The sequence below is a fragment of the Manacus vitellinus genome, unplaced genomic scaffold (genome assembly GCF_001715985.3).
Source record: "Manacus vitellinus isolate BGI_N305 unplaced genomic scaffold, ASM171598v3 scaffold_5_pilon, whole genome shotgun sequence".
In the NCBI taxonomy this organism is placed as follows: domain Eukaryota; kingdom Metazoa; phylum Chordata; class Aves; order Passeriformes; family Pipridae; genus Manacus; species Manacus vitellinus.
The window spans coordinates 5,405,274-5,429,815 of record NW_021940682.1 but is presented as its reverse complement, the minus strand read 5'-3'; the positions used below and the strand labels follow the sequence as shown (position 1 = coordinate 5,429,815).

General features: G+C 40.6%; 1 protein-coding gene across 10 annotated transcripts in view; it reads left to right on the top strand.

The window, feature by feature from the left end:
* The window catches only part of CACNA1C (calcium voltage-gated channel subunit alpha1 C), a 430,938-nt gene that overhangs the window by 224,246 nt on the left and 182,150 nt on the right, over positions 1 to 24,542 (top strand). For all 10 annotated transcript variants that reach the window (XM_018080309.1, XM_018080308.1, XM_018080306.1 and 7 more), the window contains exons 4-5: positions 7,497 to 7,636; positions 14,482 to 14,621. In XM_018080309.1, coding sequence (XP_017935798.1) covers positions 7,497 to 7,636; positions 14,482 to 14,621 — 280 coding nt within the window. The remainder of the gene's footprint in view (positions 1 to 7,496; positions 7,637 to 14,481; positions 14,622 to 24,542) is intronic.

Sequence of the window (24,542 nt, the reverse complement as noted above, 5' to 3'; positions counted from 1 at the left end):
CTGGACTGCCTCCCTGCCTCTGAAACTGCATAAAGAAAACTAGTAAAAGCTTTCTTCTGGGGGTGAATTTAATTCCTAAGCATGGTAACAACACAACACCTTGCCAGCTTTTAATTTCCATCCAGAGATCCTAAATGAGGCTCCCTCAGCCATAAACCGTATGCTGCCTTCTCTAATTTTGCTTCCTCCTAGAAGGGTAATCTCTTATTGGTCTGATCAGAATATAAAGTGACAGTTCATTTCAATTTAATCAGAGTCGGGGACAAAACAAAAAAAAAATCCTAGACTACAACCTTTTTTGCCTCTTCAGAGCTGTTCAGGTTGGAATATTTTTACATGGCATGTTTGGATAGCTTCAGTTCTTGGTCAAGAAAAACTGAGCCCCAAATTCTCTAAATTTAACTCATATATAGGCAGGATCCTATTGTTCTATTTCAATTAAAAAAAAATAAAAAATCTTGAGCAACAACACCCAAGAAATTTCTGCCATTGCCAGACAAAAACCATAAAGAAAATCTTATATATATTATGCATTGTTTAACTGGCACTGGAGTCCAAATTTTAAGTTTGAATGGACGCATAATCCTTTATAAGTATCCAGAAAGGCACATGCTTGACCACCTCTATTGTGGAGAATGAGGCATCCCACTGGGAAGCATTGATGTGCAATGGAAAGGAAAGATCAAGTCTGTTAGTTTATTCTGAGGACTAGAGGTGCATTTAGGATGAGAAAATATGCATATACAGTCTCAGAAAAAATATAGGTTGAACAGGGACTTTTGTAGGTTGCCTAGTCTGAATTTGAACCCACAGCAGTGCTGTCTTCAAAATTAAATCAAACTCTACAGAATTTTGTTCAGTATAAAGGTTTCAAAATAATATTCCTCTTGTACTGTCATCCAAATGTTATTGGCATCCTTTCTGAAATGTAGGATTCCCAATAATTACATTATTCTGTGTAGTTGGAGCTTGTTTCCCCAGCTAATGTTAGCAAAAGATGTAGGTGAAATTGAAATAAATCAGAACAGCAACGGCATTCATCGTCTGTATTTTGGTTTGGGTGAATATGAACATATGGCTCGCTGAGAAGCAGAGTGTGTTTGTACAAGGTAACTAGCACAGGGGATTGACCCCCATGTACCTTGGCTTTGCTTTACAACTGGACTCTGACACAGAACGTGGTTCCACCAAATGCATAAATAAATTCAACTTGATCCTCGCCAAAGTGCTCTAAGAAAAATAAGGACCTCAGTCTAGATTCTGCAGGACAGCTATGCATGAAGTATTCCTTGATCTGCCAGGAAACCCTTGAATATAGGGCGGCTGTATCAGACCTGTAATCATTCAAAACTATTTATGTCCTCTCTTCTGTTCATTTCAGGGGAAGTTCTTTAAATACATCGTGGGCTTGTTATGAATTATCATAAAGTACCAAAGGCTGGCTTGCACTATATTCTTGTTTTATAATTGCTTATTTCAGATTAGTGAGAATTCTGTCTTTGATTTATGCTTCCAGTGTTGGACACTTTTAAAGCAGCTACATGTGAGTGTTATCTCCCGTTTCACCAGGTGTTAGTTAAAAGGTGGTATTTCTGCAGTGCTTGGTGTGAATTTAACTGTGCTCATCAGAAAGCCTGACACTGCCTTTGGCTGGAGTGCAGAGAAGGCAGAGCTGATCATATTTGGAAATCTAACCTTTCAGAAGCTCTTCTGACTTCTGTTTACCTACACAGTGTGTTAATGTTTAGTCAGATATTTGTCACCCACTTCCTTCTTTGGGTTTGTTTAATCCTTGTCAGGTAAAATCAGGTAGTGTTCTTTTGCTCAGTTCTTTGGAATATTCTTTTTGGGGAACATGTAGAAGAAGGGATGCTGTGTTTTAGGACCAGCAGTGACAGCAAATGGAGTTATGTTCATCAGTATGCCATCTTATCCCTTTCTCTTTATCAAATAAATGGATATGGCCACTTGTTTCTGCAATGGCAGTAATTTTAAGGAGAAATAAAAAAAAATTCAAATGTGTTCTCTCCTTTAAGTTTTTCCTTCATGTGCTTGTATTTGTTTTCATGCATGCTTAGCTGAAAATGTGTCCTGAGTAACTGAATACATTCAGAAGTAACTCGTTGTCAACAAACCTGTCCTAACATCTGCTTTATTGAATTGATCCTTCAAGTGCACACATATGGGTCTTCCTCACAGAAGGTCAAAGCTATTAATGCCAACAGTAGTCTCCAGGTTAACATATTCACACAGTGAGGATATCCTTATCTCAGATGTGATCATAACCTGTAACTCAAAAAACACAGAACCTTTTTTTTGTTTAGTCTCTCGACCATCTTTCCCAGCACAGCAGTTCAGTCTCCTTACTGCCCATCAGAAAAGATTGTTTTCCCTACTAGGGAAAAGTCTCAGTGCTTCCCCTCTGATTTGTATCTTTCAGAGTCTATTTATACAAGTAATGCCAAAGCATCCTATATGACAGAGGCCCTTAAAATACTGCTGTTTTACTTGGACATCTGAGTATTTGCATTACTGAAGAAATGTATTCTCTTATGTTTAAGGAAGCATTAGGGAATAATAATGCAGACTCTGATGTCTAAGGTCAAACAGGCAGCTTCATAAAGGTTCTAGCTGTGCAGGGCTGGGGGCTCATTACTTCAAACACATAAGCTGTAATTTTTGAAACATGGTTTGTCATAAGCTGAGCAGAATGCAAGTAGAGACAGACAGAAAAGTCTGAGAAAACCTCCACTGACTGAATTTTGTATTGTAAACTCTTTAGACTGGTGTGTATGAGATGCAAGAACCTGATTGGGATTTGATCCTTGAGTAACTATTGCAAAGAAAATGTTATGACCTATCAGTGCTGCTGGGTGGATGGAGTTTGGAGAGCTGGGATCAAGATACAGTGAATCATTCTGACGACCATTTCTCAGAAACAGCACTGGTCTACTCACTCTCTGACAGGAGAAAAGCCTTATGGCACCCTACAATAATTTCCTTGGATTTCCTGTTTTCAGACTCCTTTTATAAACCCAGGATGACATTAGCTACAGTTTAAAAATTATAAACAAAAACAAACCTATGACTTCTTCGGAAGGCACATGGGATTAGAGGGTTTTCATACTTAATGCAGTAATCCTCTTTCGGAAATGTATCTTAGAGCCTTAACAGTAAGTTGATGTTTGTTTCTTTGTTAAAAGTAAGATGATGTACAGCTTGTTTCTTGGCAGCATTAGTGCTGGCTAATCTATCAACTAGGGTAGCTGATGCTTATGTCCTATATCTACAAAAAAAAAAACCCAAACAAACTCAAATAAACAAAACTCAAAAAAACCCCAAACAAACTCAAAAAAAGTGGTAGAGCCAGTCTCAGAACATGTGTGCTCCAGGGACTGGCTGGTTTTTTAAAACTTTGATCCTTCCTCTTCTTCCACTCATATTTTGTTTGTGTTTTTTTCCTTTGGTTTTCAAAACATTTGCATCACTATTGCCCAAGCAGGAAGCTCCTGCTTTGTAATTCTACAACCTGCAGTATGCTTCACGTGCCTCGGCCACGTGAGCAGGGTTCCCATTTCTAAGGCACAAATAAAAAAATACTGTTCCTTCTTTCCTACAACTCCGAAGTAAGTTGCCTCTCTTTTGATGCTGTGGTTTGGATTTGTGTTTCAAGGGGCAATACTGTGGCTGTCTCCTCTCATAATGGTAGTGGGCAGCTCCCTCCCTCCCTGTCAGCAGGGAGCTCTCTCAAAGGGAAACATCAATACTTGTCTAGTTTGGTTGCTTTCAAAATTGCACCAAATCGGCTTCTTGGAAGAGTTGGAATTATGGATACTTTGCAGTGCTATGTCCCTTGGGAGATTGAAACACTGAGTCCTGGTCTACCAGCTTTGCTCTGAGAGCAAAGCTTCAAATGAGCAGGCAGAAGTATAGATGCCCATTTGGCAGAGGCAAATTTATTGTTCTGTGGCTGCTGAGGGCAAGAGGTGGTCCTGTCATTTCCAACCTGAGGCAGGGGATGGTTGAGTCATATCTGTGGGCTCACTGGGCAAGGTGGCATCAGAACTGGGACTGAAACCCACATTCCAGGGAACTCAGTTATGCTGTGTCGTTACCGAGTTATGCTGTGTTCATAAAGGCTTTTCAGTTTTATAGCATGAGGACAAAAGGGAACACAAATTAATTAGTAGGCTTTTCAAATTCTTCTTGAGTCTGAACAGGAGTAGCTTTCTGAAATGATCTTGGAGCAGCTGCACTGTTTAATCTCAGCAGTATTTTTCCTTCAGTTTTAGACTCTGAAATCATTAATTTAAGTGCAAAGGGTCATAAAATCTCTCCTCTGCTCAACATTCTGTATCTTATGTTCATTTCAGAGGCTTTTATAGAATTTTATTTTTTATGGATCTTTCCATCTTAATCGAAGCATTGTGAGGAATTTATTCAAATAGTTTGTAGTTACATATGCATATATTTATATATCTATGTATAGATGTGTATATATGCATGTGTGTGTAATATTTTGTTATATTAGTACCTCAATAACATGCTTCAACAAACAGCATTATTACAATAACAAAAGAGGGGCCAGTAGTCCCATAGGCATCTTCAGAGACAAAAAGGTATAAGGCTCCCAATCCCAGCCAACTGGAACCTGTGAGTTGTTGAAATACTGTCTGCTCCGTGCACTATTACACATTTTAAAAGTAGTAATTAAAAAGAAAAAAAAAAAGTTGTTCCAGAATTTTCTAAAGTGTTTGCTTTCATGGCTCTTTCGATTGCACTGGTACAGGTATTTCAATGGAATTCATGGAGTGGAAAGGCTCTCCTGGCCAGGCAGGCCTGCACAGGGCTGTGGCCGTGGGAGCAGCACAAAGCCAGACAGAGCTGGCAGCAGCTTTTGTCCCTGGGTGCCCAGAGGTCAAGGACAGTGTTTGGTGTTAAACTGCTGGGCACAGGATCAGCTTTAGGCCTTCCTCTTCAACTGTTCTGCCCACCAGCTTCAAATTGGACCTGGAGTTCTTAAATAGGAGGATGGGCTCCTCGACATTCCCCTGTAACTATCTCAGCTGTGGCCACTGAGAGGTTTTAGGGGCAGGCTGTTTTTTAGGGCCTACAGCACTCCTGCATGAGCCTGTGTTTCTGTGTGCACAGTGGGATGCTGGATGAACTTGAGTGCACAGGGCCACCTCAAAGGCAGACTGAAGAGTGGTTTTACCCTTTTTGTGAGAGGGAAAAAGAGCTTGCCCACAGCTTTAGAAAGCCCTTGGCTGAAATAGGGAGTGAGTGAGTCTAATTAGTGGGTTGAGTTGCCATAAGAGAAATCTTTGTTTCCATCCTAAACAGTGTTCATTAGTCCCTAGTGAGGCCATGTCCATCCTAGGCACAGCACTCCCAAACTGAGTTCAGGGCAGGTTCTTCCCCCTCAGAGCCCATTTCCATCTTTCTCCAGCCTCTACATAGGTTTTACTTTGTCCTTGCAGAGGTAGGGCATCACCTCTCAGGCAGAGCTACCGCAAGCTGTCTGTGGGGTCGTGTCAGGCCCTGGGCTATGTTGATAGAGGCAGCACAAAGGTGCAGGGCAGTCAGAAAGACCACACAGACTTCCCATCATGCAGTCATTTTATACTACTTCTAGGGTTTAAGAGATTTCGTGACAGCTAGTCCCTCTTTACAAATGTGTGCATAGAGATCGATCATTTGGGTCTGTTTGGCCATGATTTGTGTATCAGGAGGTACTTGCTCAGTTGTCAGCAAGAGTGGAAGGTGAAGGGCTGCCCTGTTAGTCCCTTCTAGGAGTGTGCAAGCCATTATGGAGCTTTTTCCTGTGGTCAAGCCCATGGTTAGATTCTTGATTGTTAGCACTTCTGTGCCTATTCCTGGGCTAAGTAAAACAGTGTCCTCACTATTTGTAGAGGGGACATAGTAGGTGCTGATATTGTATGCTGTTCTTTCCATCTCTGAGTTCGAGGGAAGGAAAATCCATAGTGTACTGCTGTGTCTCCATCTGGGACAACAGTGGACAAATTCTGTGCTGTGGGCGTGTTCAAAAGCTTTACTACTAGATCAGATAACTTCAGAATGATACTTTTGCTTTTTCGGGTGTTCCTTGTACTAAGCACTGGGGGATACTGCAGGCATTGTGAAAGCATCATCTGAGGGAAACCAGCAATATTCTAAAGCACAAACATATGCCTGCTACTGTCAGATGGAATTTCTCAGTCATGTAAAATATCACATTAATGTAAACATACAAATGAACTGGCAATTGGATTTTTTTGATCTTCAGGTTTCTAGTGAGTTGTTAATTATCTGGAGCTGAATGTAAAATATTCAAATGGGCAACTGTCAAAAGGTGGAATGATTTTTTTTGTAATCCTGCACATTTTTTATTGCTATATAATATGAAAGTGTCATACATGCGTTCAGCTGGACAGAGGAACAGGGTAGATAAAATTTGGAGCTGAGAAGAAAAATAGTGACCTGTCTGATTGTCTTGCTGGGTATTTTTCAAGGTATCACAGGAATGCCTAGGATGTTTTAATTTGTTTTTATCTCAGATATTGTTTCTTCAGTGTGAACTTTTAATGACTTTGTAGTTTAACCTCTCAGGGACCTAGTCTCCTTTTGCTGTTATCTAGTTTTCATGTACTTATCTCCCACGCAGCTTGCCACGCAGCACTTCTGTAGTGATTACCTAATGCTGCAGTTTCCCTCCTACTTAGGTGGAGGTCCCTACCATTTCTGCAACACTGCTATCCTTATTCCACACCGGGGCTAAAAGCCCCAGGAATGAGAGATGGTGAGCCTCTGTACTGCTCCAAAAGCTTGATTGCTTGTCCTGAATCAGGCTGTACTGTTACTGGAAGTGACTTTGGATATGCTTAATTGCAGCCTGCATTTCACAGGGACACGTACATTTCTAACAGTATGACTAAAAGCCTCTAGTGTTAGTCAGCCTGATCTGTAAATCACTTACCACCAGTATTCAGCCTACTTATTCCCCAGCAACAGAAAAGGGAATCCCAAAGAAGGCTCAGTCTGACACAAGCATTAGTCTCAGGTGGGCTCTTCTTATTTTTTAACCCATCTCTCTCCCCATTATTGCATCCAGCAATGTTTCCTCTCCAGAGGTAGAAGATGGCTGGATGCAGTTCATTCTGCTGGCTGGCAATATTTGGCCATGTACGCTGGAGAGAGCTGAGTGCTTGGACACTGCCTCTCTGCTTTGCACAGGCCTGTGCAGGGGTCAGTCCTCACCAAGGCAAGGGCAGCAGGTCTCAGTCTAACCAAAATTTAGTGCCCCTGTCCTGTCAGACTGATTGCAGACTATGCAAGATTGCACATAGGAAAGCTCCCTGGCAAGCAAGCCATGCGTGTTAGGTGCACCCGAGTGGCGAGTCAATGAGTTGGGTGGACTACAACAAAAGAAAACATCCTTATCCATGGTTTGTCACTCACACTAACCATTATCTCTCTTGTTCTCTTGTCTTCCCCAGGAACGAGTGGAATATCTCTTTCTCATAATTTTTACAGTGGAAGCATTTTTAAAAGTAATAGCATACGGACTTCTCTTTCACCCCAACGCTTACCTCCGCAATGGCTGGAATTTACTAGATTTTATAATTGTGGTAGTAGGGTGAGTACCAACAGTTTGTTTTTGAAGGCACTGTATACACGGGGATACTGGCAATATTTGGGAGCTTAAGGGTGGGGGAATCTTGGTACATTACATATGAGTGATGTTAGAGGTTGCTGTCCATCGTGTTCCTCCTACAACCACCATTCAAACGGTTTGCAAGACATAGAAATTAAACTGCTCTTTGGGAACAGGGATAAAAAGAAGAAGCAGTGCAAGCTGTTGGACAAAGTCAAACGCCTGGATATGCTTAAGTAAAAGAAAATCCCTTTGTCTTTAAATCTGTGTGAATATTAAAAATAATATCTAGGTAATCCTTTAATTAAGATTAGGAGTTGGATGACAGATAAATTCTGCCATCTTGTGAACTTTTACTGGTGTTTCTCATTCTGAAAGACGGATGAAAAATTTAAACCCCAGGTTTTCCTACAAACTAAGTTCCTCAGCTCAATTGCCCTGTTCAGCTGGTGATTTCAACACTTTTAATTTTGACCCTTTTAATGTTTTAACCTTTCTAAAGAATAATTTTACTATTGTAGATCAAATTGCTACTTTGAGCTGCAACCTTTCTAATCCTGTTATTCCTCTGCATGTTTTTCAAGCTTGGCATTTAATTTATTTGAATAAAAGCAAAGTAGTACACCTTCTGCTTTTTCTACCTAAGGGTAAGAGATAAGCAGGGGATTTGAATTGTGGTTGTTTGAGGGAAGAGGTGAAGGATAAACTACAGCTGAAGACAAAGAGAACAAGTATTTCTTTGCCTGAGTAATTTGTCCCATCCTCCCACCACCCCATTGTTAAAGAGTTTCATCGCCCACAAAATCTTATAGTCTTTTCACCTCTTTACCAAGGAAACTCTGCATCAGCTCCTAGGGAGAATGTCAAAGGGGACACTCCTAGTCATCAAAACCCCTTCATAATTTCTTCCCCAAACCATCTATCTTCCTGACCATTTTTGTGCTGGTCCCGAAATATTTCATCGGCAAACTGCTGTGTGCTACCCAGTCCCTCCCACTTTCCGTCATCACGGGGAAAAGTGGGTGGAAGGAGAATTCCCAGTGAGGGGGAGGGAGAACAGGCTGAAACCTATTCTTAGTCTCAAGACCTCTCTGCCTCCATGTGGACACAATGCTTCTCCTTACGGCAACATCCATTGTCTTTCTCCTTTGCTCCTGCTCGAAGACAGAGGATCTGATAACATATTAGCAATTGAAAACTGGAAAATCCCCAACCCCTCCCCTGGTATTGATGGCCAGTTCCATAGTTGGTTCTGCCTTTGAATGCTCTCAGGTATCCCACCTGCTTGGAAATTGCTGCTTAAGTTGAAGAAAGATTGGAGAAAAAAAGAGTTCTGTGAATGCGATCATTCCATTTTCATTTTTCCGAGAGACATTTTAAAGAGAGGACACATTACCTCCTCTTCTTCCATTGGAATGCAAGAGAGCAGGGCTCCAGAAATCACAGAGCAGCATTATATCTAGTTTAAGTACAGTCCTTTTCAATTTTCCTACTAGGGCAGTTAATCAGCAAGATGATATTCAGGCTGAAATTAATTCTGTTGCCAGCGGCAGAAGCTGCAGCTCTCAGGTCTTCTATCTGCTTTTGCCTCCAGCAGCTCTCAGTTCCCCACCAGAGGGGGAACAAAAAATGTAACTGGGGAGGGATTACAGGAGTATAATAAACATGGCCAAGACCCCAAGGTCTCTGTTAAATAGTAACAATCTCGAGTGACAGGTTCCACTTCAAGGCCAGATGGGTTCCTTTGATGTTTATCTGTTTAAACTCACTGGTTCAGTACCACAGCCTAGGCTGGTGCACTGCTTTTCCTCTCCACAACCCCTCTGCAAAATCTACGTGGTGATACCATCTGTTCCTGTTCTGCCCTGTCTTCTTTTCCTAGGGGCTGTCTGAAATCCCTCAATGACATTATGTTTAAACTTCAGTGTATTTGAATCTTTTGCCAGGGAGGAAGCCCCATGGAAGATGTTTAAAATAAATTTTAAAGAGAGAGGAGGAAGAGAGCAAGTGCTGATAACAGTATTTCTTTGTGGTGCTTTTTTCTGCCTATTGATGGAGCTATTGGAGAAACCTGAGTGATCTGTACACAGTTGCAGCACTGGGCAGAGGGATTTATTTGGTATGTGGGGCAAAGAATGGTGTGTGCCTAACACTGGAAGCATCAAGTCCCAGAACTGTAGTAACTGCCAACTGTGCTTGCTCTGCCTTAGGAATCATCTTCTTTTACAATGATGACTGTCCTTGCTACAAAACATAGAAAAGCTAGGTGGGAAGTACCTCTTCAAGTGCTGTTGGAAGTTAAAGAAGCAAAAAAAAAAAGACAGGTTTTAGATCTTTTAAATCCACCTGTGCACTATTTACCACATGTAACTTAAAGAGATAATATTGCACAATGGGCTTCCTTTACCTTAAAACAAACAAGTCAGCAAAGTAAGAGCAACACAGACATTTGCAGGACCAGGTATACATTTTGGAGGGGAATCACAGTTCCTGTAAAAAAGTTTATAACAATGTGCTTGTACACTGTCCCCTGCCTTCTGAAGATAGGTCCTCTGGTATCCAAAGGGATTTTAGAGTCAGTGGTTCTTACAAGGCCACAGGAATATGCAACAGCAGCAGAGGGGAGCACTGAACACAACTGCTATATTTTCTGATGAAAGGATGCATTTAAGACCTGTAGTCTTGTAACAGCTTATCATTCTTGAAGTGTGGGAGATCTGCTTATTCATCAATTAATGTCTTTTAAGGCTTGATTCTAGCTTATCTTCAAGTAGCCTATGACCCTGCTATAGCAGCTCTGTTAAATGCTGCTTTGAAGAATAACGTCTGTGTGAGGGTATCAATGAGAGGCTCTAGTAACATAATTAGCCAAGAGTAGAGACCACACCCCTAAGCTGCCTAATAAGGCACAACCCACAGACAGGAATGGTTAGTCAAATTGTCTCCTGCTTCCTTTATTTTTGCTGTTCCTCTTTTGGAAAACATTAAAACTTTCAGCTTTCACAGTGATGTCCTTTAATATTAGGCTGTTGGAGGAAATTTCTCTTGAGAGAAGACCGACTTGACGATGCTGTGATAGAAAAATATCTGTCTTTCCTGGCAGTGCTGTGGTTTGTCTGCCAGGCACAGTCATTCTCCAGGGACCTGTAGCATCTGCCAGAAAAAGAGGTGGTGTAATTTGAAAGACAGTCTTACTTGGGAAGGTAAGCAGTGAAGGTGTATTTGGGGAGGATCTGAAACTAGAGCAGACTGGAAAATGTGGTCACAGTATCTGTGTTTCTGAAGACCTGTGTGGAGTTTCTAAAGGGCAGATCCAAACCCTTTCACACTCAGAAATCACAGGTGATCTGTAAAACACTGTGAAAAAACCCCAACTTTGTATTTTACTGTTTTTTTGCACCTGAGAGGATTCTTTCAGCTATGTTTTTCTGCTGATTTTTGGACTTAGAAATACCAAGCCCTCTGTTTTCTTTTAATATGCTGGAGGCCCTTGACAAGCCCTCTTTTTTTTTTTTTTAATACTGTAAAAATCACGGTGCACTCCCCACAGAGGAAGAGATGAAGAGCAGGTTACGGCCTTATCATGCTGCTGTTGGGGTCATCCTGCAAAGTGAAAACCTTCTTGATATTTCAAATGTCAAAAGAGAAACAGCAAAATATAAGACAGAAAAACAGTGAAGCTAGCTCCATACTTCACAAGTAAATGCAAAAAAAAAAGTGTTGATAGAAATTTGTTTTTCTGCTGTTATAATTCATGTCTGTCAGATGAATTTAGTTAAGGTGTAGTCATGTCACAAGTGAAATTCAGAAATCAAGATGCTGTTAATTGTGCTTCATCATACCCAAATGAAAATGGGGCATGAATTTAGGCTGGCAGAAAGTAGTTAGGTGGAAGGAAATAAGGCTGATTTCTTTATTTTTTTTTATTATTATTATTTATTTTTCATGGTGAGATTTTCAGTGGCCACAAGAGATTAACCCTCTTGCTTTTTTGTGCCATCCAAACTTCGATTTCTCTGTCAGCACAGTGTTCTCTCACACTATGCTTGGAGCATGCATTTCAGCTAACTAACCTCCTGAGAAGAGAAGGAAAGAACTGCACCTTGCTCCACACACCTACTGGAAGCTTTTCCCAAAGGTTTTCATCAAAGAGCAGAATTTCCCATGTAAATATAGGATAGAAGGGCTCTGGCCTCATAATTTATATCAGTAGCCTAACATCCATCCAGCTGTTTTAGTGTCAGAAAACAGTTAGCTGAAAAACTAAGAGCATTAGGTAGTGGTAGCCTCTGAATCATAGATGTCTGCCATCACCCTGGCTGAAGGAGGTGGTGAGGACAATGAAGCAGGACTGGCAGGATGTACTATAAACTTGAAGAGTGGGGTAGACATTCAGCAGGCCACACTGAACACAGTCTCGACCCCAATACAATAGACAATGAGAGTGAAATAAATGAGAGAAATAAACAGTTGCAGTGCATTGGTAAAAAGCAGGGGAAATATTAACTATGGAGTAAATGCATTAGAAATGCAGGATTAGAAATTCAAGTTTAAATGTAGGGTTTTTAATGAGGAGCAGCAGGAATTACTGCAAGTTATTCCTGAAGCGTAGTAGGCAGATGACTGTGGGTATCTCAAAATAGCATGTTTTAGCACATCAACACAAATAGGGAACTCTGCACTCTGGGAAGGGAGGTTCTAGCTCCAGAGGAGTGAGCTGTCCTACTGGTTTTGTTTCTGCTCCTCCTGAACTAATTTGGGACAAGTACAGCTTGCTCAGGGTGCAGATTTCTGGAGCAGTCTGTGGTTTGCTCACTGTAGGAGTGGCAGTAGAAGCAGCCTTGGTGCCCAATGCCAAGAGCTGCTCTTTGGTAAAACAGGGAGCCAGTGAAAATGGGACCTCAGTTTTGCACTATTCCTGACTCAGAGTTCCTTGAGATTTCTAGTCTTGGAGATATAAAACAGCATTAGAAGCCTTTTTGCAGTAAATTCTTTTTCCTCCAGAGGATCCCAGGAGACTGGGACTGTTGTATAGATATGTCACTCATCATCTAGTATGGGAATTCTGTTGACTAGGAAGATAGAAACGTTTGAATATGAAATGGAGCACATTGCTAGAGCTTAATCACTAGCTTACTGAAAATACATTAGGCCAAATTTGACCTACAGTGTTTCTATTATGGGGACCAGCAGAAAATTGCAACTGTATAATCTGTGTACACAGCTAAAGAAATACATACATTCTACTAATACATGTTCTTTGCATTAGCCCTTGTTTATCTCTCTCTGTGATATCTGTAGTCAATGCAGTATTTCTCATAGGCTCTGTTTTTGTCTTCTCTGCATCCTGCTTCTCAGTCTGCAACACCTACAAACTCAGCATCCAACCTCCCCACACACAGTTTTTCCCACGCTTGTTACCTAGTTGATAAATCTTTCTGCAGTGCTTGAAGCTGAGGCTTTGAATAGATCCAGTTTAGGAGTTCCTCAGTCACCGTTGACAAGTTTTATAAGACTCTTAATATGAAAATTTTAAAGAAACCCCACCTGCTTAAGAAATGAATTTCACATTTGCACTCCTCTAATCCGCATTGTTTGTTGGATTTAGAGCTGGGGAAATGTTGACTTTGATGCTTCAGTAAATGAATCCCCCTTTTCCTATCCAGGGCAAGCTCCCTATGTTTGTGGCCCTATCTGTAAGATTTAACACAGGCTGCAGGTGTTGGAGTTCCTTGTTAAGCAATTGTCCAGCTCAGCCTCTGCTTGATGAGGTCTGGGAGCTCTCTCTGGAATATGGATGAGATCCTGACAGAGGCACTGCAGGCTGAAGTCTGAGGAGAAACCAGCCAGTGCTGAATCCAGGCCACTCCAAATAGGCTGTTCCTGGCATTCCAGGCAGTTTCTGTAAAGTTGTCTGTGGAACCTCCATGGCAACTTAAGGGCCAAGGGGGCTCTGCCACTCCCAGGCAAGCATTTTCTACAGAGTGCCAGACATCCATTTATACTGGAACAGCTTTTAACCTCTGCTGAATTTGGCTGGGTCCAAGCTGGTGGTTTCAAGGCTGAAAGCAATATCATTAGCAAATTCATGAGGAATCTGTCCTCCCCCAAAGGTACTAATGTTTTACCAGAAAAATGGAAGCTGCTTCCTGAAAGCTAATTTCTTAAATCAAGTTCTTATTAACTGATAGATTGAGCCTTCAGCTTTTTCACACAACAACATTGTCTTTTCTGCCTTGTTTGCTAACATAATAAAACATTCCAATAATAACACTCCTACAGTTTTTCACTTTGCCCAGCCCGTGCATCAGGGCATTTACAAACGGATACTCAAGCACACAATGTGAACATACTCCCTTATCTAAAAATTTGCATCTTGAAGGATCCCTGAGTTTCACTCCAAGTTCTACCTGCAGTGACCTTGGTGAATCTTAATTCCTTGTAAAATGGGTGACAGATAATTAATGATTGATTAATTATGGGTGATGATTCTTTTTCCCCAAGGTGGATCGTTGGTTAATAAAGATAGCAAAGTATTGGTAGCCTATGGCTGGCTGCAAGGAGCCATTAGGCTGAAGGAGGAGCATGTCATGTTTATGTCTGCTCCAGAAACAAGTGTTTTGGAAATGGTATAGACATCACCAATAGGCTGTTGCATATGGGAAGAGTCTGTCTCTCCTCTACCATATGTGAATGTCGACTGAGATGTGTGACACTCTTCACAGGTCTGTGAGAGAGTTTGGGTGATATGATGATGATGATCTCTGTTCCTGTTCAGCCCAAGCCTTGCTGTCTGCCTACAGATTGTTTCCTCTTTCTTTTTGCAGGCTTTTTAGTGCAATTTTAGAACAAGCAACCAAAGCAGATGGGGGGAATTCAATAGGAGGAAAAGGTGCCGGATTCGATGTTAAAGCACTGCGGGCTTTCCGAGTATTACGTCCATTACGGCTGGTGTCTGGAGTTCCTAGTAAGTAACAACATTGTTTTTCTTTTGTCTGTGGTGTGGCATGGGGCAGGAGTCATTTGTGTAACAATTTTGGAGACGGAGAGTGATGCAGATTATTTTTGGGGTGTGTGGGAAGCCTTTTTCTTAAATTAATGCATTCGTGATAAACGCGATATTAATCAAAGGATGACCAAACCAGAGCTGAAGGGGAATGGAAGTCTCATGGTATGTCAGTCTGATTGTGCAACCTTCGTAAGATCCAAGATTTTCGTGATTTCAAGCAAAAGATCCTTTGAATAATTTGAGGTCATAGTGCATTGTTGGTGTTATAAATTCTTGACCTTGATGGAAATGCTATATGGTCATGTGTGTTGGTTTTGGAGGGAGAGAGACTTTTTCATTAAAACTGCATTTTCTTCTTTGCACGTGGTGTTCAGCTCAAGAGCACTGGGAACAATTTAGAAGCAACAGGACATAGGGCAGTGACACAGTCATGTTTTCTGTTAGTCTTATTTGCTTAAATTATTTGCAATGCCCCTGAGGAAGTCCTCAAGTAGCCTTTGGTAGTCCATCATACATTTTCAACAAATTACATCATCCAGTTACAACAAAGATATGAGTAACTAAGTCTGGTAATTCCATTGTGAAGGTGGAATATGGACATGTCAATGTGGGAAGATTATATCCTTTGGCTTGAGAGTTTGTAATAGCTGGGACCTGTTTGCCTTCTGGAGAAAGGGTTAGTTAAAAACTGTCATTGTTTCCTTTTTATAGTAAAGAGAGATGTAGTTAGTGGAAAAGGAGTTAATCTTCTTCAGAATAGCTGTAGGAAAGCACTTTGTTTATTTTTATTTGAGGAACTTGCTAGTTTGATAAGTTAAAGTACTTCTAACCTTAGTCATTCAAAAGCCTTGAATCAAGTTACCATAAACTATGAGATCAGCTTAAAAGTCATGATTTATTTGTTAGGAACAGAAGTGTGAGGCTCTTGTTCCTTGGTTTGTTTTCTGACCCACTAGGTTATATTAGAATCATGGTTGCAGGCTTTTCCCCACAGCCATAAAGGGTAGAAACTTTTTTAATGAAAGCTGATAGTCTCTGTGGGAGGAGCTGAAGCACTGATAAAAGCAGAAAATACTGAAGCAATTGACAGCACTGCTATTTGGTCTCACAAAAAGCTGTGCTTGCCAGTCTGTCTGCAAGGCCTCAGCTTGTCCTCAGCTTGGGGTCGCTTTGGGCATCAAAGGGTGAGCAGAAAAACAGAAAAGCAAATGTTGTCTGTTAGGCAACTAAGAACCTTCCCCTCTCATACAGAGCTACCATCCATTCATGACACCTCTGTTAGGCATTAGTGGGTTGTTTCATTCAGACAGTCGTGTACCATGCACTACCTTCAGTCCCTGAGGAACACAGCTCTGCTTTTGGACAGATTTGTCTCATGAAACCTGTTCTCTCCGTGGTCTTCAGTCTGCACTGGAACCCACCTAATTCCTGGCTGTAAATTAAGGTTTTGTTCTTTCCTAGTCCTTCTCTGATTTAAGCCTTTTAGTGCTTTCGAGTTGCATGCCCACTGTCTGGTAAGGGAAAGGTACTCACATTTAAACATCTATGAAGAGGAGTGTTTGGGGTGAGAGGCTGTTGATGCTGAGACAGGTTCTGAGAGTTGTCCTGACGTAGGCTGAGCTTAACTGTGCTTGTAGTTCTTGCATTTTGGAGAACAACATGTGTTCCCCAAGACACGGGGAAGTTTTATTACTCCTGCTCAGGTCTCTTGGCTAGTGCTTTTGGAGAACTAGAGGAAGCTGAGGGAATTAAATCTGACACATATTCATATCCATATACGATCTTGATCCCAGTGTAGAGTATCTAATAATCCATTTATGGGGTTTTTTTATTAAGAGAAGTATTTTATTTGCACCAGAACAGGGCTAGGGAGCCTGATGCAGGCTAACAAATATTTGATCTAGACAAGAAAAGGCTAGTGCAGTGTGAAGCAGGCAAGCCATCAACTTGACCTGACAGACATCCTCTATTAGTCTTTATGGTCCTAACTAGGGACATATTAATTGAAAATGGCTTCTTTGGTGCTGGTGTGGCTTTAAAAAGCCTACTGAGGTCTGTAGCTAATACAGCTGCAATCTTCACTGGGCATTTTTTAATTGTACAAATGCCTGTTGATTAGCCTAGAATAGATGTTATCACATCCATATGTATTAGAGAGTAACTTTTCTCATGAGGCCTTTTAAATAAGATTGCCCAAGTTAACCATAAATAGCACGTTACAGGATTATGCTCTTACATAAGTTTAGTGCAGAGGTTTAGAAGTCAAATCTCTGGGTCCCGTCCAAGTTTTGCCCCTGAGGCATCTTAAATACCAGTAGGTGAGTTACCAATATTGCACTTGCAGTGTTTTGTCATCCATAAAGAAATACTTTTTGCTTCCTTCCCCTTCCAAAACGCAGTACACTTTTCCCCTCTGAGGAAACAACCTGCATAGATTTGTCCTAAAATTACATGAATGTAACATGCACTGCAATTTCTTCTCACTTAGACTCTCTAAGTGTATGGAAGCGGCATCTCTTTAGTAAGAGGGGATCCTCTGGGTCATTGGCAGCCGCCTTCTGCATGGAAATTCCAACATCTGCTGCTTGGCTTCAGGTCCAGATCTAACTACCACTGCTTGGAAAAAAGTCTGTAAAGCACAATGACCCTTATAAACCAGATTTGTGAAACACATGGTGAATTTTTGCCTGCAAATCTTAAATTCCTCAGAATTGGTGTTGGGAAATAGGTTGTCTGGAGGGACTGGCTTGCAGCACGGAATCATTTTTTCTGAGTCACAAGGAGTTTGTGTAGATTTTTTTCTCTCTGGCTCAATCCATAGGAAATAATGTAATTTAAGAGGGACATCTTTTGTATTCAGATTCGTTCATTTAAAAACCTGTCTCAGAATATAGAGAGTTTCCACATAAGTACGATTTGAAGGGGAAAAAACATACTAGTTGCCCTCTGATGTAAATCACTGGTGTCTGCATTTTGCAGATCGAGAGACTGAAGCGAAAGTTCAAGGTTTAACACTTCCAGAAGTGGCTTGTAATTCTTTATGTCTCATGTTGGCTGGCAGTGCTGGACACCTAGGTCAACACAACTATCTGAAAGCTTCAGAGCTCAGAATCCCTTTTCTCCAAGTCCCCTGCATTCTTAGTTCCCGGGACTTGGCTGTCTCTTGCCAGTAAATGTCTCAATGAAGGAATCAGGGACTGTCCAGTGCAGTAAGTGGTTCATCTGCAAGCAAAGCTGGTTCACCCATGGGCAGAGAAGCAAAGGTACCTTTGGCAATCTTTGTTAGGCTTGAATGGTCTGAGGCCCCACATTATTTCAGTGCCTCCTAAAATCAGAAGGGCTTGGGGTTATGAATTCAACAAAGCCTGAAGACTACATCTGGATGACTGTTGTGGGCACATCAGTATTTCATAATCTCTAAGAGAACAGATGATGCTTTTATGCTTTGTGGTTATATGGACTTTCACAAGACCACTTGTCATAAGGAAGAAGATGGACATTTTGTTTAAAAGATTAGACAGACATTTTTTTACCCATGTCACAAAAAGCAATTGTAGCATCATGGGATAAGCCTTCAAAGGCACTGTATTTGGGTACAACTTCAAAAAATAGTGTTAAGTATTTACACGTTTCCAAGCAGTGCCATAGGGATAGACTGGGTTTGGTTTGGGATTTTTTGTGGGTTTGATTTTTTTTTTTAAGTAGTTTGAGTTCTTTTCTGAAAAACTTTTTTCTTTGAGTGAGAAGTACAGTTTTTGTTTTGCCTATGTGAGGTGCATGGCAGAGCAGTAGATTGGATACTTCCCACAGCTCTCATCCCGTTCTTGCAATTGCTTTTTGAAAAAAAAATAAAGTGTAAGAGATAATTAAGCAAACTTTTCTTTCCCAGCCCCCAACTATTTTTGAAGTCATACTGCTTCTGGAAAAATGATCCACACTCAGTCTGTTTAACCTGGCATTAATGTGTAAGCTAATGCTGCATATTTTCAAAAGCACATGGATGATTTAGGTTTCACAGTGGTGGGTCACTTTTGAAAATTAGACCTAAGTACTTTATATCATAGATACACAGGATAGATTTCACTGTTCAACTATTCTGTCACTGTCATACTAACATAGTTCTTGTAGTGCATACTTTATTTCAGTTGCTGAAATCACTTTGCTGCTGGTGTACCAAAGCAGTCTCCTTATAAGAAAAACTTCACATGTGCATTGGAACACTCATCTTAATATGTGGCATTAAGATCAATATATTGGTCTGAGAAAGGAGAGAGAAGGAAAAAAATTCCCTTGATGGACAGAAGTAGACAAGTGCAAAATCAGCATGTCTACCAAAACTTAGTCACTTTACTGTCTTGGAAACTATTACCCCATATCTCCTTTGGCAGGAGTATAAAGCATTATAAAGCTTTCTAGGGACAGAATCAAGCCAACACTTTTGTGCTAAAAGTCTTCTGATGATTACTCTTCTCTCTCAGTTTTATGTTATTACATATTTTAAAACTTGTTTTAAACGTTTTGTGCTTGAGGAGGGCAAAAAGAAGCATCCAATTCGTCAATGAAGAAGTATGATCCAATTAAAAAAGAAAATCACTCCTGAATATTGGAAAGGGCAATCAGTTACTCCTACGCATGCTAACTCATGCCCTTTCAACTTATTAAATTCCATTTCTATCACCTTTATTCGTGCTGCTCAATTATACCACCTCATACATGCTGTTCATCCTCTTTATGTTGTACTTTGTCTTAATGTAACTACATTGTTGCCACTGGTTATTGTCTATCTGATATTTGCCAGAAATAATTGCTTCTAGACAATTTGGAAGCCATATAATTTGAGTGGATGTTGTGCTCCGTATCTGTATTTTCAATGAGCTCCTCTGCTGACAACACAGATTTATGTGGGCAGAAGACCATGTTATGCTTACCAAAGCTGGAGGGGAAACCTCACTGTTCCACTAGAACAAAAACCTGCCATCATTATTATTTTTTAAAGCAAAAAATAGCTAAGCCTGTGATGTGTTCAAGCTTCACTGGAGTCTTGTAGCAGGAGAGTCACTCAAAGGCAGTGTAGCACCAGCACTTACATGGTCTACGGGAGATGCAACAATTCTGTAACTGGGAAAGAGAGGGTATGAGCAAAAGAACCTCAGCCAAACCCTCCTCCCAACAGTGAAATGTCTTTCTGTTAGTGAAACAACAGCTTGTATCTGGCTGAGTAAATTTTTTAGTTAAAATGAAATAAGACTAGAATTTTGCTGTGTGAATGCCTTGAGGTGGCTACCTTTACATGTATTTAAATAATTAACTGGAGTGACTAATTTTTCGGAATGGTACTTCTGTTGAAGTCCATGATTACTCTGAGTTCATGAGAAAATTGGGCACCTTCAGACAAGGTGAATGAAAAATTTAAACATTTTTAGATTTTAGTCTGTCTCGTTACAATTAGTTCTCATTTGCCCTAAAATGCTCTTATCTATTAAAATTTATCATTCTTTTCACAGTCCCAGCAGTGTTCTCTACCCCATTTTCTTTGCAGTGTTTTCTCGTTACCACAGTCATCTTCCATCCTTATCCCAAACTCTCTGGCATTAATCAAGCTGTTTCTTTGAACTTTGCAATAGGTAGTAAAGTATCCTGCCTTTACCTGCAATGTCCTGATAGATCTGAACCATTCAGGACCACGTACATGATGCCACATTCACCACTTACAGCAATGAAGATGAGAAGAAAAATAAACTTGAAGGCTCTATGGGCAGAGTAAACTTGCCTCTATGGGCATGAGGAAAGTGTTGCCCCTTTGAGAGATGCTGGATTGGCAAAGTCATCCAGTTGTGTTTGTTATTAATTTGCCATGTTATTGCATGTAGATGAAGCAAGGAAGTCCCAGGGGTGATAGGACTGGATTTATTTCTGTCTAGTTTTATTCTGTCTGGGACACTGCCTAAGTACATTTTGCATATTAAATTACGGTCAGGTTTTTTATGGAAAAGTAAGAGCAAAAGGCTTTAAAAAGCTTACAAGATGTTTAGGCTATAGTCTGCATTTTCCAGTGATGACTGTTCTTAACAGTAAGACTGGCAATATTTTTTCCTCCCCTTTTTTAAGGAATGTGATGTAATCTAATAATTTGAAATCATAGGGGAATTCTGTCTGTATAATTTCATAATTCAGAGATACCATACACTGAAAGAAAAATACAGAGGGACTTCTGTAGCAAAATACAGAGTAACTTACAGAGTTCAGGACATCAGGGACATGTCAGATTCACCATGGTAATCCTCCTAATGTAAAACTAAGCAACTCCTCTATATCATCCTTGATTCCAGGACTCTGAGTCTCCTCTTGAATGATTTATAAAAAGGGGGGGTTGATGCTCATTGCCTATCAGAAGACCTCTGGATGCTGTGAGCTAGAAACTGGTACTATGCCAAAGACTTAATCTTCCACCAGAGCTGATTTGGAGGTAGTGTCCTTAACCAGGGGGGAATAGATATAATATTTTCTCTCTTGTGTAATCCTTGTAAACCTGAATTATTCCAGAAGCCAAATTGAACTTGGATGTGATTGAAACATCCTCATAACCTCTCCACTTGGTGTGTGCAGAAGGCTAGGCCAGTAAAGAAGGATCAAGCACCACGCAGAGGGCCAAGTTCCTGCTGCAGGCACTGTGCTCCTGGAACCTTACATCCTGCCTGTACCATGTAAAGAAGGGAGGTTGAAATGGTGATTTTTAACTAGCCTCAAATGTTCTTTCCCAGGGGAAATACACTGTTCTCAGTTACAGCACCGTGTCAACTTGGGTGTGCCAAACCACCTTACTGGAGCGTGAGGACAGGACCTAGAACAGCTCTAGATGTTGTTGGGCTCTCTCTGTATCTCAGTGTGCAGTGGTGACATTTGCCTTATTCTGTCCCCAACACCTGACTGTCTGGCCTGTAATTGCCCTCCTGCTTGGCCTGCAGTGCCTTCCCAGCCACTGTGACAGCACAGCTCAGTCTATTGCAATGATTCCATTTTGCAGCTGTTGAAATAAAACACTTCCAATGCAATTACCTGGTTTCATTTGGGATATATGGGTGTTTTGGTTTTTTTTCGTTGCCCAGTTGAACTTTTCAACTGTAATTTCTCATTGTTTTCTGCATTGTGCAAGAAAATAACACCTCATATAGTTGAGGAAATAATGTAATTGAGGTTATAAACACAGAGAATTCAACAAATCCAAAATGACATCTCTTTTGAGAACCATGTACTTTTGGAATATGGCAAAGAAATGTGAGCCATTGACTGTTTTTATATGTTGTACAGCACATGCTAAGTCTTAAGTTTTAAGGAAATGGTAACTGGCAGTCAGAAAGTCAATTTTCTTTTGCAATGTGTATGTTTCTAGCAAAGTGTGGTTGACAGTCATGTGTTTTGCACAGGGTTTGCATTTATTCACTGTCACTGGTGGAGCAAGGGGCTTACATTTACCCTTCTGATGCATGTGAGGTTATGGTGGTCACTGCATACCAGTGGAAAATCCTGCCTTCAAGGTGAGGAGATGGGAGAAGTGGCCTGATGTAAGCTTCCCACCTGTGAAAGGTTTGTGTGTAGGAACAAGAGAATACAGTAAGCTGGAGGAGACAATATACTTGGCAGTTTACTGCCACCAAACCTATGAGAATAAAGGTACTTGACAACAGGGGGAACTGCTGCAAATACCTTTAGGCAAAATTTGGCTTCCAAATTCCAGTTCTGCCTCAAACGTCATTTTTTTTACATTAAATAATGTCAGGTTTTGCCAAGTCCAGTTCCTTTCTTTTCTCTTGAGCTCTAGAAGCTGTAGGAAACGTGCTCTCAGGCAGATTTCTGATGCTCTCCTTCATTCTTTAACAAGACTTCTTAACTGTCTGTACCATCTCTCCAGCACATACAGCATGTGAGGACAAGCTGCACCACCTTTCCCATGTCCTTGCTTAGCTGTTCTTAATCTCAAGTGGCCAATTTGTTTTGCTTTCATTACAAATGGGAAGGGAGCGGATTAAAAAAGATAGAACAGTCTGAACCAAATGTCCTCATTAAGTTTGTTTCTTCATAGTTAACTTAAAACTCTACACATGCTTGCAAGTCCTTTATTTGCTTAGGTCACCATTACTCAAGGGAGTAACTTGATTCTAGCATAGCATCTCCTGTAGGTGATCATTCCTGTGAGTAGGGGTTACACAGTCAGGACCTAAAGTACTGTTCCTTGAGAGGTACAACCTACAGAATGATGTAATTTATGGCAGAAGAAGTTAACTTGATGTAGCCAAAAGAGGTTTATCTTGGTAAAGAAGATTACTCACAGAGGCACGTTGTTGCTGTAATAAAGATTTTGCTCATATTTAAGGAACGCCAGTGAAAACAGGGAAATATTTATTTGATCTTGGCTATGTAGCTCTTTTAAAAATAACACTAACTACAAATGTATCCAATAACAGTGTCAGCCTTTATCCTACCAATTACTGTGCATGCTGGCATGATTATTCAACATGTCTTCACAACCAAAAAATCCCAATACCATAATGTGGGACCACATCAGGGTGCAGGCAGTCCCTTCCAAATGAAGAGAACAAAGCCCATTCTGACATCAAAGAGCAGACATGGAGATAATAAAAAAATTCTAGCTCGGCTTAGTAAGAGATTTTTCAGAAGTGGTCTGGATGGATCAGACTTTTTTTCTAGTTCCCTTTTTTCATTCTTCATGTAATGCCCAGAGTTCTCATTCAGAGAACTGGGTGTAGGGCATGGCTCTGAGACAGAGCCCCTGCCATCAACATTGCTTGTCCTAAAGCATCTGAAAAATCAAAGAATGCCATCTGCTGTCTCCTAAGAATAGTTTGTGTTGTTTAGATATGCTTTTGTCTGGACAATAAAGGAGCAGAAGCATCCATACAGATTGTAACTAACTGGTATCAGCAGGAGTGTGTTTGGTTCCCTGTTGCTCACTTGTAGTTGCTGGCTGTTACTGTCACCATGATGGGCAAGGCAAGATATTGCTGTTCCACATCAAAATAGTAAGAGTATGATCTACTCTGGTTTTTTTCTCACATTCTCTCCCAGATGACATCTCTGCTGCATCTGATGTCATCCCAAGCTTGCACCAAATGCATACTTTGACTCCAACTGGCTGAATTTTGTATTGCTTAATAATTTAAGATCTTGTAAGCAACGATTTCAAGTCCTTTGTTCATTTTCTCTAAAGTGCCTATATGGCTATTAATGTGTTACTGACCTGTTGGGACTTTTTAACATTCTCTTTCCATCCTCTCTCAAAGGTGTGACTAACACACACTGGGTAGCAGTCATCTCAGAAGTGGGACACAAGAGAGTTCATAGGTTTTGCTCAGGACACAAGGTTGTACATGGATGTTCCATGATTCTGGCATTATTTGAATTAATTCAGTTTGTCCTGACCTTCCAAAAGCATTATTAGATGCTTGTAGTCATTGTTGTGATTTTCACAAAGAATTATCAAAATATCAGCAAAGCACAGAGCAGTGGACCAGTCAGATAATTCTCTCAACCAGTGAATGCATTTTAAGTCTACAAATGAATTATTTTTTTTCAGTGATTATCTGAATTTGTAATAATATGGCATCTTGTATAAGTGCTATAGTAAGAAAAAAACAAAAGAACACTGAATTGAGAGGGAGGTAATATAAGGAAATAATATTTTAAAATTTCAGTGGCTAAATAAATCTGTTGGAGACCTTCCCTCTTCTCTTTAATGTAGATTTCTCCAAAATCAGCTGCTGCCTTCTGAGTTACATCTGCTTGGTATTACTGTGCAAGTTGAGAACACCAGGAGATTGTCTGGTATGAAAAGCTAATAAACTTTTCTCTGCTTAAGATGTT